Source organism: Cyprinodon tularosa, unplaced genomic scaffold (assembly GCF_016077235.1).
Source record: "Cyprinodon tularosa strain WSP-4 unplaced genomic scaffold, ASM1607723v1 ctg30, whole genome shotgun sequence".
Taxonomy (NCBI): Eukaryota; Metazoa; Chordata; class Actinopteri; order Cyprinodontiformes; family Cyprinodontidae; genus Cyprinodon; species Cyprinodon tularosa.
This window is the reverse complement of record NW_024039008.1, coordinates 1,279,322-1,296,290: the sequence shown is the minus strand read 5'-3', so window position 1 is coordinate 1,296,290 and position 16,969 is coordinate 1,279,322. Positions and strand designations below refer to the sequence as shown.

Sequence of the window (16,969 nt, the reverse complement as noted above, 5' to 3'; positions counted from 1 at the left end):
GAATTTGTTAAAAGGAAAGTTTATACCACACATATAAAAAAAAAAAACATTTCTACTCCCAGTTAAAACACTTTGGTCAGTAAACTCTTTAATTGAAATACAAAAGAAAATGGTAAATGGCATGTACTTATATAGCGCCTTTATTCAAGTTAGGAGACTTGACCAAGGCGCTTTACACTACATTCATTCACCCATTCACACACACACTCACACACTGATAGTGGCAAGCTACATTGTAGCCACAGCTGCCCTGGGGCTCACTGACAGAAGCGGGGCTGCCGTACACTGGCGCCACCGGGCCCTCTGACCACCATCAGTAGACAATGCAGGTGAAGTGTCTTGCCCAAGGACACAACAACACTGAAAGTCGGAGTCGGGGCTTGAACCGTCAACCCTTCGATTTCAGGGCAAACTCCTACATCCAACGCCACTGTCGCCCTAAATAAACAGATAATACATAAAATCAACATATATATAGGAATATTTAAAAAAACCTGGTGGGTACCAGCTTTTAAACTAATTAAAAACAGTTGGTATGTATTAAAATTACCAATTCTAACTGCATAGTATAGAAAAAAATTACAATAAATAAAAACAAAAAATAGCTAAATTTTAAATCAATTATCTTTTGGGTGTTTGAGTCTTAATGTCGCTTTCACCTGCCATTACAGGAAGTGGGGGACTACAAAAATGACAACATTAAGCAGCTACTGGCTCCATCTGAATACATCAAATTGTAAAGGACACTCAGGCCATAGAAGAAGTGGGTCCACTATAATAAGTTATATGTGTATATATATATATATATGTGCTTGTTGCTAGGAAGGAGATAGGACAAGGAATGCAATTTGCATAGGACTCCCTGATATCCGTAGCCGCTGCTAGGAACTATATGGTTGACCACAATCATTTGGGTGACATGAAATGCAGGCAAAGCCCATATCTTGGGTTTGAGTAGAAATAATTTTTTTCTTACTGAACTCTGTGTGAAAAATGCAAATTTCTTCATTTTCCTAGTTTTGGCGTTGTATAATGAAGAGGCTCAGCCTATAGTTGTGCAACTTTTGCAGTTATTTTCCAGAATGCTGTGGTCCTAGTTTGTGCAGTGTCATTAATGTGTTTAGAATTACATCTATAGGGATGACTACTTTCTACCCTGGATAATGTTCTTGCTGTTGACCCCATAAAAGATAAGGGTTAGGAGCTAGGGACAAAAGACAGGAAATAAAAAATGTAAGGTACTCAGATCGAGTCATAGCCTCAGTGTGGCCGATCGTGGCACGTATGTCAAGTCTGGGTTAGCTTTCAAGTTAAGCATCAAAAGACATATTAGTGTTATATTTTTTGGCAATCCATTTAAGTCCAACATGCAGCTTTGAGTTCAATAATGAAAAAAAAATGCAAAGTGTGTAAAAGCCATGGCAGCTTGTTATGACAAACTGATCTGTTGAATTAATCAGTCAGTGGGTCTTAGCAACTGCATAAATGCTTATTCAGCCTAAAAGACAGACAACCTGCCTAACTGCGTAGAACTTTTTCAAAGGCTTTAAAAATTATGTATACAGTATCTTTATCTTTAATGTAGACTCATCATGCATAAAGGTTATGTAATCCTGTCTGGTTGGAAACAAAAAAAAAAAGAAGAAGAGGGGACTCAAGGTTATGGATCATCTTTGTCTAATCAGTCTCAAGGTTCCCCCAGGGGGTGAACAAAAAATAACGCAAGACTTTTGTAAAGAAATACATGCAAAACAACTGCTGTCAGTGGTTACAGGGCCCTTGAAATTCTGCCTTGTGCAGAACTTGGTGCATTCTGTGCATACTCCCTCCCTCGCCTAGTTTTCTGGAAACACCTAGATCGAAACTGATGGTGAGGCTTAAAAAGTTATGTTTGGCACAGCAGGGGAACTGCTCTGCACTTGTTGACTAAACATCATAACTTTACTCCTTGTGTAGTGAAGCAATAATAGGTCATATTTATTACTTTCTGGATCTAAAACCGCCCTGCAAAAAAATGGCGACCTTTCCAGAGTGTACCCTGTCTCTCGGTGATAGCCTATGCGTGACGCTGGTAGAATAATATCTTAAAACAAATTGAGGTTGAAAAAAATATTTAAATAAACAGCAAAAATATCAATATCCAAGATCCTTAGATATGTATAACTTTTCCCCTGTAGGTCAACATAACTATGAACTGATATTCACAATTATGTGGTATTCTTCTTGTTGAGGCTATAATCCAATTTCATTTCTGTCAACCCATGATGTTTTATTTATTTTTTTTTGAATGCTACAATTAGAGCAAACATTGACAGCCTGCTGGTAAAACAGTCCTGTGTTTACCAAAAATAGTACTGCTCCAACTTCCTCAATTTTTTCAATAGGTCACCAACAGGCCATAAACCATGACATGATTACTGTGGAATCTGGCCATAGCAAAAATATGTGTTTTATTCATATAGAGGTTTTTTTCAGTCACACAATGTTGCTATTGATTTTAGACCACAGAGCAATTATTTGCTGCACCTTAGGTCAGATATCACAAATTCCTCTGATACCCCAAATTACCTAAGAAAAAAAGGTTTATTGCTTTCAAAGTAACATGTACTGTGGTTTGATGCGAAGATTTTTACAAATGACAGCTTGTACACAGCACTACATTCAACACAAATGAAAAGAAAAAATAAAGAGAAAAGGGTAATTTCAATGGGGAAAGAAATAATTGATGTAGATATTGGATATCAACATGTTTTGGGGTGTAGCCTGTAATGAGAGATTAATCCCTATGTGATTTTTTAGATATTCTTCAAAATAATTGCTTAGCATTCCATCTTTATACAATATATTCCCCATAAATTAGACACTGCAGAATAGCCAACATCGTAAGAAGACAATCACCAGAAAGGTGTTTCTTTGTTATGAGTTTGAGATGCATAAAAATCATTTTAACTCTAGTAATAAATGTCTTTAATCCATACTGAGCCATTCTGCTACAGGAAACAGCATTATCACACCTCCATAAAAGAAAAGAAGCCAAAGTATTGGTATTTGCAACACTGTTCTTGTCATGTTTTAAAGGGATAAAAGACCAAGGTGGCAACAGAGTATTGGCACGTGCATATTGAAGGACACATTTAATAATGAACTGAAACGAAACTTTGTTGTATACAACTTACAACTGTAAAATAAACATTACCAATATAAAGTGCAGCAGTGGTCAAGAATGTAAACAGTGTAAGAGAAAAGGAAACCAGTTTAAAAGTAATGGTACAACAGGCATTAAAATGGACAGGTTCAGCGCAGTGCAAAATAAATATAGTGCAAAATGCAATAGAAAATTGAGTTGTGTCCTATTTAAAGTCGTAGGGAGGCGGCTGTTGCAACGTTTGCAGTTCTGAGTTTTCCTGAGTGGTGCCCGACTTTACATGAGTAAATAAAGTAAATGTGATTGGTCGATTATCAAGGGGGCGGGATTGTTGTGGCGGAAGCAAGTTTGGTTGTAGCCGGTGTCTCGTAAGCATCTTGCTAACCAGTTAGCAACTTGGTGCTAGTAGGTTCCCAATGGGAAATTACTTTGGGACCAAGTAGCACTTATCAATGACACTGTCAAGGAACGCTATAGAAAGATTTCATAGTCGCTCCCAGGCCCGCCGAGAGACATAGTCCCTCCAGCATTCCTGGGTCTTCCTCTAGGCCTCCTCCCAGTGGGATGTACCTGGAACACCTCTCCTAAGTGTTAAAGATGTCCGCCAACACCTCAGAGAGCTAGTGTGCAAAATTCCTTAGTAGCCTCCATGGAATGTGGTCAGGGCCTTATGGGGGTTGATTCCCTGGAGCATCCTCCAGGGAATCAACCCCCACATAGACGGGTGTGTCCTTGGAAGTCGATATAAGTCTGGTGCTCATTAGGATGTAGAGATCCTCAAAGTAGGCAAATAATCTGTTAAGGGCATATTGTCCCCTGGGCATTTTGCATATCTTATGTTGTAGCCCGTGATACATTTGATGCCCTTCCACATGCGTTGCAGGCCATCGGTGGTGAAGTGACCCTGAATCTTCAGGGCATATATGGCTTTGGCTCTCACACTGCTTGCAGTCAGTCTTTTTCTCACTTCTCAAAGTGCCTGATGCCTTACCTGTTTTAAAACAACATTGTTAGTGTTCAGTAGAGCTCTCACGTCAGCATTCAACCTGGGTTTCTAGTTGTAAAACCGGTACACTGTCTTGGTGGTGGTGACAAAACTGAGGAGGTATATTCCTACAGGTCCACCTCGCCTCTCACTGTGTGGCCCATCCCAGGGACACGCAGTGACTGCTGTCTTGGTTGGCAAAGTCTGTGGTGTACAGGAACAGCTCTATATGCACTGTGAATGGTAGTGTCCAAAGTGATATTGTCCAAACCCCTCCAGGCGCTTTATCTGACATGATATAAACAATGGTGATGAACACCGCAGTAAATTCCTGTGGTAGATAATATTGCCGACATTTCACTGTCATACCGATTACCATTATGCTGGCTATGGAAGGTCTGTTGTAATGTACCTTACATGTAATTTAAAGTTAATTAGCATCGTATAAACAGACTTGAAAAGGGTTGTCGGATTGGATAGCTTGATGATAATCAAATTTCTGTAATTGTGTTCAGGGTTAATGACGAAGCAGTAAAAGTGCTATTTTAAAATCTTCTTGCATCTGATTTGGTCTCTGCCAACTTTTTTAACAACTATTTAGGCACCATACAATGAGAACAGTTTTAAATTAGAGTGAAATATCATGGAGAAAAGCAAAAAAGGTCTGCAAGTTTAAAAGTAACCCAAAGTTCAGTTTGTACCTTTAGTTTTACATTTTCTTTATCTTCTTGTTTTCTGCCATTCACAAAACAACAGCCTTAAAGTGCCCCCTTTTCCTCTCTGCACTCAATTAATGCAAACTGACAGTTCGGCAAGGCCTCTAGGAAGGCATGTGTGTGTGTTTGCCTGTTTATGTGTGAAAATCCCTGTAAATGTGTGGAGGCTTGGCACATACAGAGATGTGAGTCATCCCTTTCTTCCTCCTTTTCGTTTTTGGTGTGATTGTTGGCCTTCATGAATACAGACAAAAAACATATTGGATGACTGTTTTTCTTACATTAGCTTAGTGGGGCTGTGCATCTATCTGCTACAGGGGATGGTGAGATGGAAAAGAAACTTACAGAGTGTCTGAAGAGCAGGAAGAGTTCAACACAGCAGGCAACCAATACAGAAAGAAAGAAAAAATCAGTTTAACACCTATGTAAAAGTGAACACAGAACAGCCTTAAATTGCAAGGCAATTTAAGCCTGTTTTGTGGTTGAAATGACCCGGATGACTGGGAATTTAACCAGGCATTATGTAAAAGCAATACTTGCAGAAATGAAATGGTTAAAATATGCCTAAAACTAAGTTAGCTATTATGGTACAAATTATAATTTTTTCATTAAAAGGCATTGGTCCGCTCAGACATCTGAATGGGTGGCTTCAATATAAAGAAGCAGACCCTTAAGAGAATACCCTAATCTTCCTTAAGGGCTTTAAATACTCATTATAACCTGGGAATTTCTAAGCGATCAGTAAAATCTCTAAAAGAAGAATGCATGGATTTCTTGATGTATTACCTTTGCAAGAAATGCAAAGGTAACAGTGGCCTGCAGTATACTGAGGACACCAGTGGTCTAATCCATTAAAATATAATAATTTTGACTTCCAATCTAAATCTTGAGGAGTGGGACTGTAACCCCTTTTTAAGAATGTGGTTATATTATGCATATCAAATAATCTTACCATCCAGACCACACAATTTACAGCTTATGTTAATTCATTTATGCTTAAATTGACCTTTAAATATAATGGTGTGTTATTGATTATACTGTATATTGATTATATAGGGGAATGGTCAGCACTGATTTAGGTACTTTAAAGGAAAGCATAGAGCTATCCCTGAACACCAGTACAAAGCTTAACAGGAGCAAGTCAGCCCTTTACTGGCCAGTAAGATTTTCTATGTTTTATATTTACTCAGCTTTTTCCAATTATTATTAAGAACTATAACACATGCAATCTGAAGTCAACTTTAAATATAGAGACTGAAATCAAATAATTATTAATATTAATTGTAATGATGAAGAGGAAAAAAGTGCTCCACTTATCCTGATAAAGGAAGTAGTTTCCGTTTGTCGTTTGGTCAATCCGTTGGTCGGTCGATCAGTCGGTCCATCCATCCATCCATCCATCCATCCATCCATCCATCCATCCATCCATCCATCCATCCATTTTTTTCTTTATCATGGCTGCAGCAAGCTAGCACAGTACATATCCTCAACAGTGAGTGTGCAAGAGGAGTTTTGCACAGTTGATCATTGGGCAGCACTACTTCAAGTCCACAGTCTTCTAAATTAAACAGCAGTCCATATCACTGTTGTGTGACAGCAGTCTATAAAGGGCTTTAGAAGAGGTTTAGAAGTGAACCGCATTTATTTAACAAGTTCATCTAAAAAAAAAATAGGTCTTTAGACACCTTCTGCTTTAACTCTACACACATCCACCTCCTTTGCTCTACTTTGCAGGCTTAATCCTCACTGACAGGTGAGTGATAGAAGAAACAAGTTAAGACATGCAGTCTGAAGGTTGTCAGGGAATGTTTTAAGGAGAGAAAAATCAGAGACACTATGCTCACTGACAGATAGTCCCACTGCTCTAAGCAGTAATGACTTTATGGGAATTATAAATAAGCTTAATTTCAATAAGAGTTCTTGGCTTAATCTAAACCTTCAAGGTAAGTTTTGGCCTCATCCATCCTTTCTTTTTCCATACCGCTTATCCCAACTAGGGTCCTGAGAGGTTCTGGTGCCTATTTCAAGCTGTCAATGGGCAAGAGGCGGGGTACACCCTGGACAGGTCACCAGTCTGTCACCACTAATCACATTGTGAAGTTTTCAAATGACACCGCGGTGGTTGGCCTCATCAGATACCACAACGAACAGGACTACAGAGAGAACGTGGAGAAGCTGGTGGACTGGTGCAGAGATAACAGCCCAGAGTTGTGGAATTATGGTGGCAAACTTGAAGCATGCTGGCACTATGGATTGGTCCAGTGAGGAGTTGAAAATGTCTGTGAGGACACCAGTCAGCTGATCTGTACACTCCTTGTACAGCCGCCCAGGTATGTTATGTTGAATGTCTTCATATTCATCTTCTACTGCTTTAGTTTCCGAATAGACGAAACCGAGTAGCTCCATCTCACAGGAAATCAGCAGAGCTGAATCCGACGTGGTTTTTAGACGTACAGTGTGAGCAGGTAGTTGGCATCAGAGCGTCGTGCTGCACAGTGTGAGAACGTACACTGTGAGCTGTGAACTCACACTATATCACGAAACCCTGCGTGTGAGTCGTATAGTGTGTACAGTGTAAGCTGTAGCTGCGTGCAACAATTGAAAAAATCGCACAGTGTATACCCGGCTTTAGCATGACAGAAAGGTGATCTGATGACCCGAGGTGGGGGCTGCTCTGAATGCATCTTTGATGTTAGAGTAAGCCAGGTCTAAATTGTTAACACCCCGAGTTGCAAAGTTCACATGTTGGTAGAAATGAGGGAGCACAGTCTTCTAGTTAGCCTGGTTAAAATCCCCAGCAATGATGAGATTGCCTCTGTGTGTGCACATCGAAGCTCAGAGAATGCCTGATATAGAATCTTCATGGCCTCTTTTGTATTAGCGCTGGAGGCACATAAACAGCAGTAATACTAACGACTCTAAACTCTCTGGGCAGACAGAAGGGTCTGCAGTTAACAGTTAGGAACTCAATGTCGAGAGAGCAGAAGCTGGTGACCGATCTACAGTAGCATTTTTATCACAGCTGTTGTTGATGTACACACAAAGCCCGCCACCACAAGTCTGAATTCTTTGTTTTTATTGATAATCTCATAATAATCTTTATTATGAAAGTGGCCTTGGGCAGCGGCCAGATACAGCTCTCAACAAAATATGCCATTCAGAACGCCACATAATCATTTGTGAAAAACAGAGACACAAACCCAATGGCCACCAACACGGATCCCCTCAACACCTTGACTGTGCCTAGAAATTCTGTCCATAAAAGTTATGAATAGAATCTGTGACAAAGGGCAACCTTGGCGGAGTCCAGTTTGTTTGTATAGAACCAATTGTGTAATTTTATGGCACAGAGTCAGTTCTATCAAATGATCCAGACGGACTGGTTAAAAGCTCTCTGGAAACCCAGCCGATCACATCAAGTAATAAATATGAAACCTGTTTAAATAGATTTAAATGAAAAATTCTGATAAAAAATTGCATAAAAGTCTCATATGTTAATTTGGGAAGCCAATTTAGCCAACAGCGCTCCACTACTCATCCACAGCTCAGCTGTAGAGGTGGTCAGCACCACCAAATTCCTGGGGGTGCACATCACAGACAACCTCACCTGGAAAGTAAACACCACCTCACTGGTCAAAAGGGCACAAAATGCATCTACTTCCTGCAGAGGATGAGAAGAGCCCACCTGCCCCTACACATCCTCACGACCTTCTACAGTAGCACAATAGAGAGCGTTCTGACCAGCATTCTGACCAGTTGTCCCACTGTATGGTGTCTGCACCGCAGACTAGAGGAAGGTGAGGAGAGTAGTGAGAACTGCAGTGAAGATCATCGGGACTCCTCTTCTCTCTATAAAAGACATTTCACCCCAGCGCTGGGTGTCCCGAGCCCATAACATCACCAATGACCCCTCACATCCCCACCATGGGCTGTTTTCCTTGCTGCCCTCTAGGAAAAGGCTTTGCAGCATCCAATGCAGGTCCAGCAGATTCCAAAAAAGCTATTAGTTGAGCCTTGCAGGTGAGCCTAAAACCCCCTTCTCTCGTTAAGCTATAAAATAGAAAGAAACAACAAAAACAAATGTTCAGTTCAGGTGTTTAATAAAATATCTGAATCAGGAAATTGTCTATATACCAAACTGAAGGATTGTTGTTCTCTACTTCAAAAGAAATTTGATTTTAAAATGGAAAAATGACTTAATCTATAACAGTTCCCCCCAAGACAGTATCACAAGACACTACAGAGTTGTGCCTTTGGCCCATGTAGTGTTTGGGGACAGAACATACAACACCACGTGATTTCTTCCTCTTTTTGGACTATTCTGAGACAAGTTTGCACCGGAGAGACGTCCACATGGAAAGCCCATGCCAAGGACCTAAAGCTAAGTCAGGTCTAAAGGCTTACTTAAGACCAATTTTCTGCAATACAGACAATTTGCATAATTTCGCTCAGAGTTTTCAGAACTTTCAGAGGCTGATTGGAGGTGGGAGCCTTAAGAACAAGGAAGCCGTTCTCCTAATGTGTGGCATGTGGAACAAAAGAACTCCTGATGCATGTGGCCTGCTGATATGCTGATAAATGCTTGAGAGAACTGAGCCTTTCACATGGAGATCAGTAGAGGATTGCAGGTCTGGCACAGTTAGGGACAGACTCTCCAGATATGTATTTTTAATGATTTTTGATCATTTCATGTTTACTGTTGAGTAAAGCTTAACTAACAGACCGCATGGTTAACTATGTTAACATGTCTGAGCTGTTGTTTATATAAGCTTTATTTCACTAAGGATTTAAACACAATATAATGTTAACGTTAATGTGTTTTCTCATATGCTTACTACATTTTGATTACCAAATTGTCACCAAAAGTTATTAAATGGGAGTCCTCTTGTTTGCTAGCTACAAGCTCAATTAAAGAATACTAAGACTGACTGTATAATCTGGTTGAATTGTCTCAGTAACATGCCTTGAGAATACATGTGTTGTGAATTGCCGATATGTAAATAAATTTAATTGAATTGAACTAAGAAGTAAGCATCTTAAAGTGCTTAAATTCTTTTAGAAACATTTAAAAATGCAAAACTAATAGGAACTAAATTTCAAGTTCAACGATTAAATATCAATCATAAAACATTGGAAGCTGACCTAGTCATCTTCCTCTCCTTCTCCTGTATGACAGACACTAGCTCAAGAAGCAGCTCTGTCAGGCTAACAGGGAAAAGAAACTCAAAGCAGCTTTTATTTACTAGCACCAATACCTTTACAACATCCGCTCTACCAAAATAAGCCTAATTACAAACCAAAGGTCCATATTAATTGAATCCTACATAACTGAGCCTATAAAAGAAAAAAAAATTAGGCAGAAAGAACCTGTCTAGGACACCACGTTAGTGTTTGGACTTTAAGACACCCATGAGAATTTTTACTTCTTTTGCATTAAATGTCCACTAGACTCCTTCCAGTGTTTTTGTTCTGATTATTGGTGACACACACACAAAAATATGCACCTGACCTGCGGCTTATTTTAGACACAAAGTAATGTGCACCTGGTCAACACATCAGCTTTACTCATATTAGTATGTTTTCTAACTAGTAGACATAGACGTTATGCAGGAAATAACCCTCTTTTAATCCTCTTAGATGTGTGACCCACTACAGGAACATTCTTAATGTTTTGATTTCCTACAAGCATGTATACATCAAGTATTTTTAGAGATAAAATATGTGTTTTAGTAAGCACTATTTAAACTATTTCCTGCCATACTTTTTTTCTTTTATATTGACTCATTTTCTGTCTTTACAGAATGAAATGAAACTACTATAAAATAAATAATATCTATTTATTTAAATGAAAAAATAACCATGTAAAACCACCAAATGATAAAATACTTATTTTCCCTACAGTACACCAAGGTTTCTATTAAATTCAGATGTAGTGGATCATATGGAACTTATAACTAATGCAAAGCTACTTGAATACATTTCATGGGGCTTAAAATGACACTTACTGAAGCCAAGTTGAACAGTTGAGCCCATTAATTGTTTATGTGTGATTTATAAAAAATGTGTAGCCTCTCATAGAAATAATGAGTCTAAGCATACATTATTTACAAAGAACTGTAAAATACAGGACAAATCAGAGCAAACCACTGATGTTCTTAGATAAATACTAATGTAGCTCTGACTGATTCATGAGGTTATTAGAAGACAAAACAAAAATGAAAACAAATGTTTGGAAAAAACTATTTCTATAATTTTATGGTGAGATTGAAGCAGTAATCCTTTTTAACAATGCATGATCAATACCTTATTTGACTGACTATCAATCCTTATTAGCAGTATTATTACGTTTTAGATGGCCCGATAGACTCGAATGAAAGGGCTCTGTCTAGATAAAAAAATGTGTCCTATCATTGTGTATGGCAGCACTGACTGTATACTACTCCAGGGTAATTTCTGTTATAACACACCTCATATTTGTTCCTGCACTCTGACATCATCCACTTGGGAGACATAATTCCTACTGTCTTCAGTGAGAACTCAGCTCTGACTCATTTGCCTTCCTTAGCTCAGGATTTCTCATTCAGCACAAAGGCTGACTTGTGTGAGCTGAATGAACAGAAGAGAGGAGAGATTTTTCCTTTTCCTAAAATATATTGCTTCAATTTCAAACCTCTTTGACTTTTTGCTTGCATTTTTTTTCTTCTTTTGCTTAGGTGTGCACTGTATTTCTGCTTGACTGTCTGATATTTATAGACAGCTGATAATAAAAGATACAAGCCTGTTCTCACGGTATTCAGTGGATGACAGCCAGCTTGGTTTCTCTCTTTTTTCATTCCTTTCTCATCCTCAAAGCTTGTCTCGCTCTACCTCCTCTCTTATTTAAAGACCCTCAGTCTCAGCTCCTCATTCAGAACGGTATTAGTATTCTTTGTGTTTCAATGTGAGCAGGACAATGCCAGCATCTTTTTTTTTTTAGCCCCAACTGAGATGAGCTGAATTCCCATGGGGTCTACGTAAAATCTGGATTTACTCATGTAATTTAAGTGAACTGATTTCCTAAAACTATATTTTTGAGTATTAGATACTCATGATCTGAAACATAGTTTATAGGTTGATTAACCGGAGTTTCACAAAGGATTAACTTACTTTTGATTACCTAGAACAGTTGGATAAAACTAATTTGGTCTGTGGCAAATGTGCCTTAATTTTAATCTGTGCGAGCGTTCAGATAAAAGCCTTGATCAATACAATTATGCACATCAATATGATGAGAGGTAACAGAGAGTCCTTAAAACTCACTAAAAGCCAGCAGGAAAAGTAAAATCTTAAGATCTAGTAATAAGAAGATAAATTTCCACAAAACCTGAAAAAATAACTAAGAAGTATGGAAAGTAATATGACTGATTTTATATCTATTTTTCTGTGTATGTAATTTGTGTCCCTGATTATTTATAGAACAGAGCTAGGTAAATGAACATATATTCCAGTTTTGTATTACTCAGTAACAGAAAACCTTATCATAGACATACACAATGCTTCAGAAAAAAATAAATTCAATGTTATTGTTTTATTAGAATCTGACTAAAATTGGACAAATCAAATTAGATAATGATTCATAAGGAAAGTTTCTTTTTTTAAATGATAAAGGAATATAGAAGGCAAGGAGCATAATGCTTAGATGACAAGATCCATATCAAAACTTTGGTAAATAAAATGAAGATCACTTGTATTAGACACCAAACCAGCATCTATAGTTTATGATATTTTGGAGGAAATAAATCACAATATATAAAAAATCAAATGAGTAAATTACTTTCTCATCAGTGCTAAGTTCTCATCCCTATTCTCTAGTAACTACGTAATAAATAATAACCTATTGAAAGAATAATATGTAAGTTATTAAAATCTAGTTTACATTACTTACTTATTACAGTTACTTAAAAATTATACTTTTGTTGTACGAAAATCAGACAATTTCAGGGCTTGGTAGGCCTGATCTAAACCAATCCACAATGCCAAAATATTTTAGGTCCTTCTGTAGGTAAAACTTGAAACTCTGCCCCTGGCTGAGGTATTCTGTAACCTCTAAAAGGTTTTCTTCCACGATTTATCTATATTTACCCGCTGGACTCTTGCCATCACCTTTGATCAGCTCTTCCTGCAATGTTTATCTAAAGCATTCACTTAGCATCGGCATTGCCATCAGCAATTTTTATATAATGTGCTCATTGTTATGTTTAATGTCACTTTCCACTTGAAGTTATCTTTTCTAAGTAGAAAAATGTACTTCTGATCTCATCTGACCCAAAAAGGTACATATTAGCTGGTTCACTCATTACCCCACTGTTACCATCTTCCTCTATGCTGCTTCTGTGATTTGTGCTCCTCTTGGACAGCCTGTCACTTTAAGTGCATTCACATTTCTCATTAAGACTTTTAGTTCTTCAACACACTTTATATTTTAGATGATGGATTACACAGTACTTTCTTCCTTTATGTTAATTATAATACATTGTATTTTAAACACCCTAGGGCACTGTACAACAGACATATTCAATAACACAATATTAAAAAGTAGTGTTTTACCGACACCGATACCAGTATTGGCCAGGGCGCCGATACCGCACTAAAATGGTGGTATCTGTATCGGCGAGTACTGACAAATAGGGCACCGACACCATTTTGAGAGCCAAAACTTTATTCAACTATTGTCACTCATTCCAGGTAGGCAATAAAAAGTTCTACTGGATTCACTTTGTATTAGTCTTTTTCTTGACAAAGCCATGATGGCAATTATTTTACATCCAAGTAGCACGCAGTTCTTCATATATACAGACACGTCAATTTCAAACAGATGGTATTGGTATCGGACGATACTGCACAGCCAGGTAAAAGTATTAAAGAGAGAAAGGCAATCAGTGGAGGTATGCAGTCTTGAGCAGAGGAGTTTTTATCCTTGATTTAAACAGATTTAAAGTATCAATATTGTGAAAAGTAAGATGGAGTGAATTCCAGAGTTTTTTTCTCTATCAAACTGGTGAACCCTGTGTACTAGCTAGATAACTTTTAAAATTATTTGTGGTGTATTTCATTTAGGAGTAGAAAAGCTTTAGTGGCTTAATACATATGTATGCCAAAATTTCCAGTTTAATAAAACAGAAAAATATAAATTCTGTTTCATCTTCTAATCACTTGACAAATACAAACAACTTTAAATTACGACATTACACAAATGTCCAGTAGGTAATATAAAACAATCTGATTTTAAGAGCCAATAGGTGGGAATCTTTTTTCAAGGTACAATGCTTAAAGATGCCCATGAGTAAAACTTAAATTGAACTGCTGCACATTATATCTATAAAGGTAAGGATGGAATAAAAAAAACAACAACTAATCTCTACAATTTTATACATATATCTTATTAACAAAAAGCTTAATGAAGCAGAAGAGGGTTGAACTTAAGAGGACAACAACAACAAGCCATCTGGGAATAAACTGTTGTTTACTACACTGAATTACTCACAGAAACACCCATCCTCCCACGCACCAGAGGAGTGTACAAACAAAGACAGACATACTTGATGAAAATTTGTCACATGTGAGGGCTGACACACATCAACCAGTGGAGTGGGCTGATATTTGCACAAAAGCAGCCAAAAAACATAACTGTAAATCATGACAGTGGGTGTGTTGTTGGCTCGAGTAATAAAAGAACATAAATATAATTACACTAAAAGAATATTTGGGAACGAAAGAAAGGGAATAATCCATTGGGCAAGGCTCAAGACAAGTATTTCTTCATGCAGCTGCAACATGCCTCACAGCCAATACAGCAGGCTTCTCCTGCTACTTCAGGACATATTTAGGCCAATCGAACGCCTGACTGAGGTCTCCTAGGAAAGAAATACAGCCTTATTTAAACTGTAGAGGCTTGGCTAATTTGCCTGAGAGGAGGTGACGCTTTTAACAGGGCATGAAAATGGAGAGAGGTGGTCATGCACCAGAAAGAGATTATGAGTAGGTATGTTTGAACATCATGAGTCATGAAGATCTAATTTAAGAGGGGAAATAAAACAAAACAAATAAGTGATTATTTCTTAATTTTATTGGGATTATTTTACGGTAGCTATCTGTTGGGTCATTTACCATATAATGGTAAATGATCCAATAGACTATCATAGAGGAAGCGCATATTTAATTAAAAAGCCAGGGGCATGTTTAGAGTTTAGTATGAACTGGAATGTATTTAATGGGTTTGAAATGCAATGGAATTGAGTAGTGTCTCATCAGTAGCCAGTTTTAGAAGGAAAAAGAGGTTTTGAACCGAAGATACGATGATAAAGGTGGAAATAAATAACAATGGTATTGTGGATGATCATCAGTGCCCTAGATACAGCGGTCGATGGCTCAAGTTGTGGCATTTTCAGCACTGTTGGGCAGTGGACAGCTCCGCTCACTGCTGTGGTGACATACTGCCGCCTGCCTCAGCCATGCGTGTTTTCACATGAGGAAGGAGATGAGCAGAAACCAGTATGGAGACGCAGAAGAAAATAGGCGCACCGAAAAGTGACCATGGTAACAAAGGAACAACAACACAGAGGATAAACGAAATTCTGCATAAATAAAGGGAGCATTCGGCAAAATTAGCAACCCGTGGAAGCCAAGTTCAACAACATTACGCCCAACAATCAAGGCGGAGATCTTGCAGCCAGAAGAAACAATCTGTCGTCCTCCACAAACAATTGGGCACATCACATGTCGAAGATGTAGGCTACTATCAGAATGACAGCCAGCCCGGCGCGTGAGCTTCTGTGTGCTGCTGCACAGCCAATTCTGCACAATAAAAGCCCAAAGTCACGCTGCGTCCGTGGGATCCGCCACAAACCAATAAAGCAATCCGCTCCCCCAATAGGAACCCAAACACCAAGCTGATGAAACCACCAACAGCTATAAATGCATGGATATGGAGGCTGTCTACCTGTCTCCAGGTGCAGTGAGATCCGCGCCTCGTTGATGTAAGGCGTGTCACTCTTGGACCGGACCCTCCGAATCGGTCTGCGGTCTACCTCCTCCTCCGGAGCCGCCGCCATGTTCGGCCAAGCCGAGCAGCGTCCACAGGCGACCGGCGGGACTGAGGGAAGGAGAGAGGGAGAGAGCCGGTGCCGCAGCAGCCAGCAGAGCGCCCAACCGGAGACACGCTGTGGGAGGGGGCGGAAAAAGGAATAGAAGTGAAGAAGAATAAATGTGAGGGTTGAGGGGGAGTTTTTCTCTCTGTTTTCCAGCTCAGGGTCCAAAAAAACAGCGACGCATCCCAAACACATCACAGTAATTGGCCTGTGAGAGTGAAGGGAATTAACCTGAAACATATGTTTAAGATGCAACATTATGCCAAAACAATCTTTACATCTCCAGAGACTTACAAAGGAAAAACAAAAATAGAAATAGATAAGTTAACTAATTAAAGAACATTAAATATCTCAAGATTTCCAACACTGTTGACAAAATTGAGCAGATTGTATTTGTCCTAAATTTACTGTAAATATAATATTGATTACACTCAAATAACACATCCTATATCTGAGTGAATGAAATACTGCCATTGAATACTGTCGACGTGAGGGTTGAGGACCCAAATGCAGAGATGAGTTCTTGTAGGTTTAATGTAGTCAAAGAAACAAAATACAAGAATAAAAAAAAAAAAACCATTAGAAGTCAGGAGAATACACACATGGGGAGCTAAGTAACAACAAGGAACCAGCACTTAAGAACTGCACAGGGAGAGTATATATGGGAGACAGAATAAAGCCTGAGGTGATCAGCTGATATGGAGCAGGTGTGGATGGAAGAGACTAAAAGGGAGCTAGAAGAAAGAAGACAGACACAAAGGGGCAACAGAGAGTGGGTTTTTTAAAAGAACCACTCTCTCCAGTAAAAAAAAAAAAAGTGATGTTCTCATAGCTAATGCAAGTGTACTGTGTCCACATGGGACTATATAGTGGACTTTATAGCAAAGTCAGTTAACTGACCATTCGGAAAGTTGGTCACTGCTTTTTGCTCCATTGGTCACATAACTCCTCCTCCATTGTGTGGTCCCTCCGCCATCTTTGTTATGACAGCGGGCAG

The 16,969-nt window shown here is 38.7% G+C and overlaps 1 protein-coding gene across 1 annotated transcript in view; it reads right to left on the bottom strand.

Moving 5' to 3' along the window:
• The window catches only part of LOC119787693 (phosphatase and actin regulator 1-like), a 44,392-nt gene extending 28,340 nt beyond the window's left edge, over positions 1 to 16,052 (bottom strand). The window contains exon 1 of the mRNA XM_038291703.1: positions 15,825 to 16,052. Within this exon, the coding sequence (XP_038147631.1) occupies positions 15,825 to 15,936 (112 nt within the window). The 5' untranslated portion in view covers positions 15,937 to 16,052. The remainder of the gene's footprint in view (positions 1 to 15,824) is intronic.
• Positions 16,053 to 16,969: the final 917 nt, after the last annotated feature.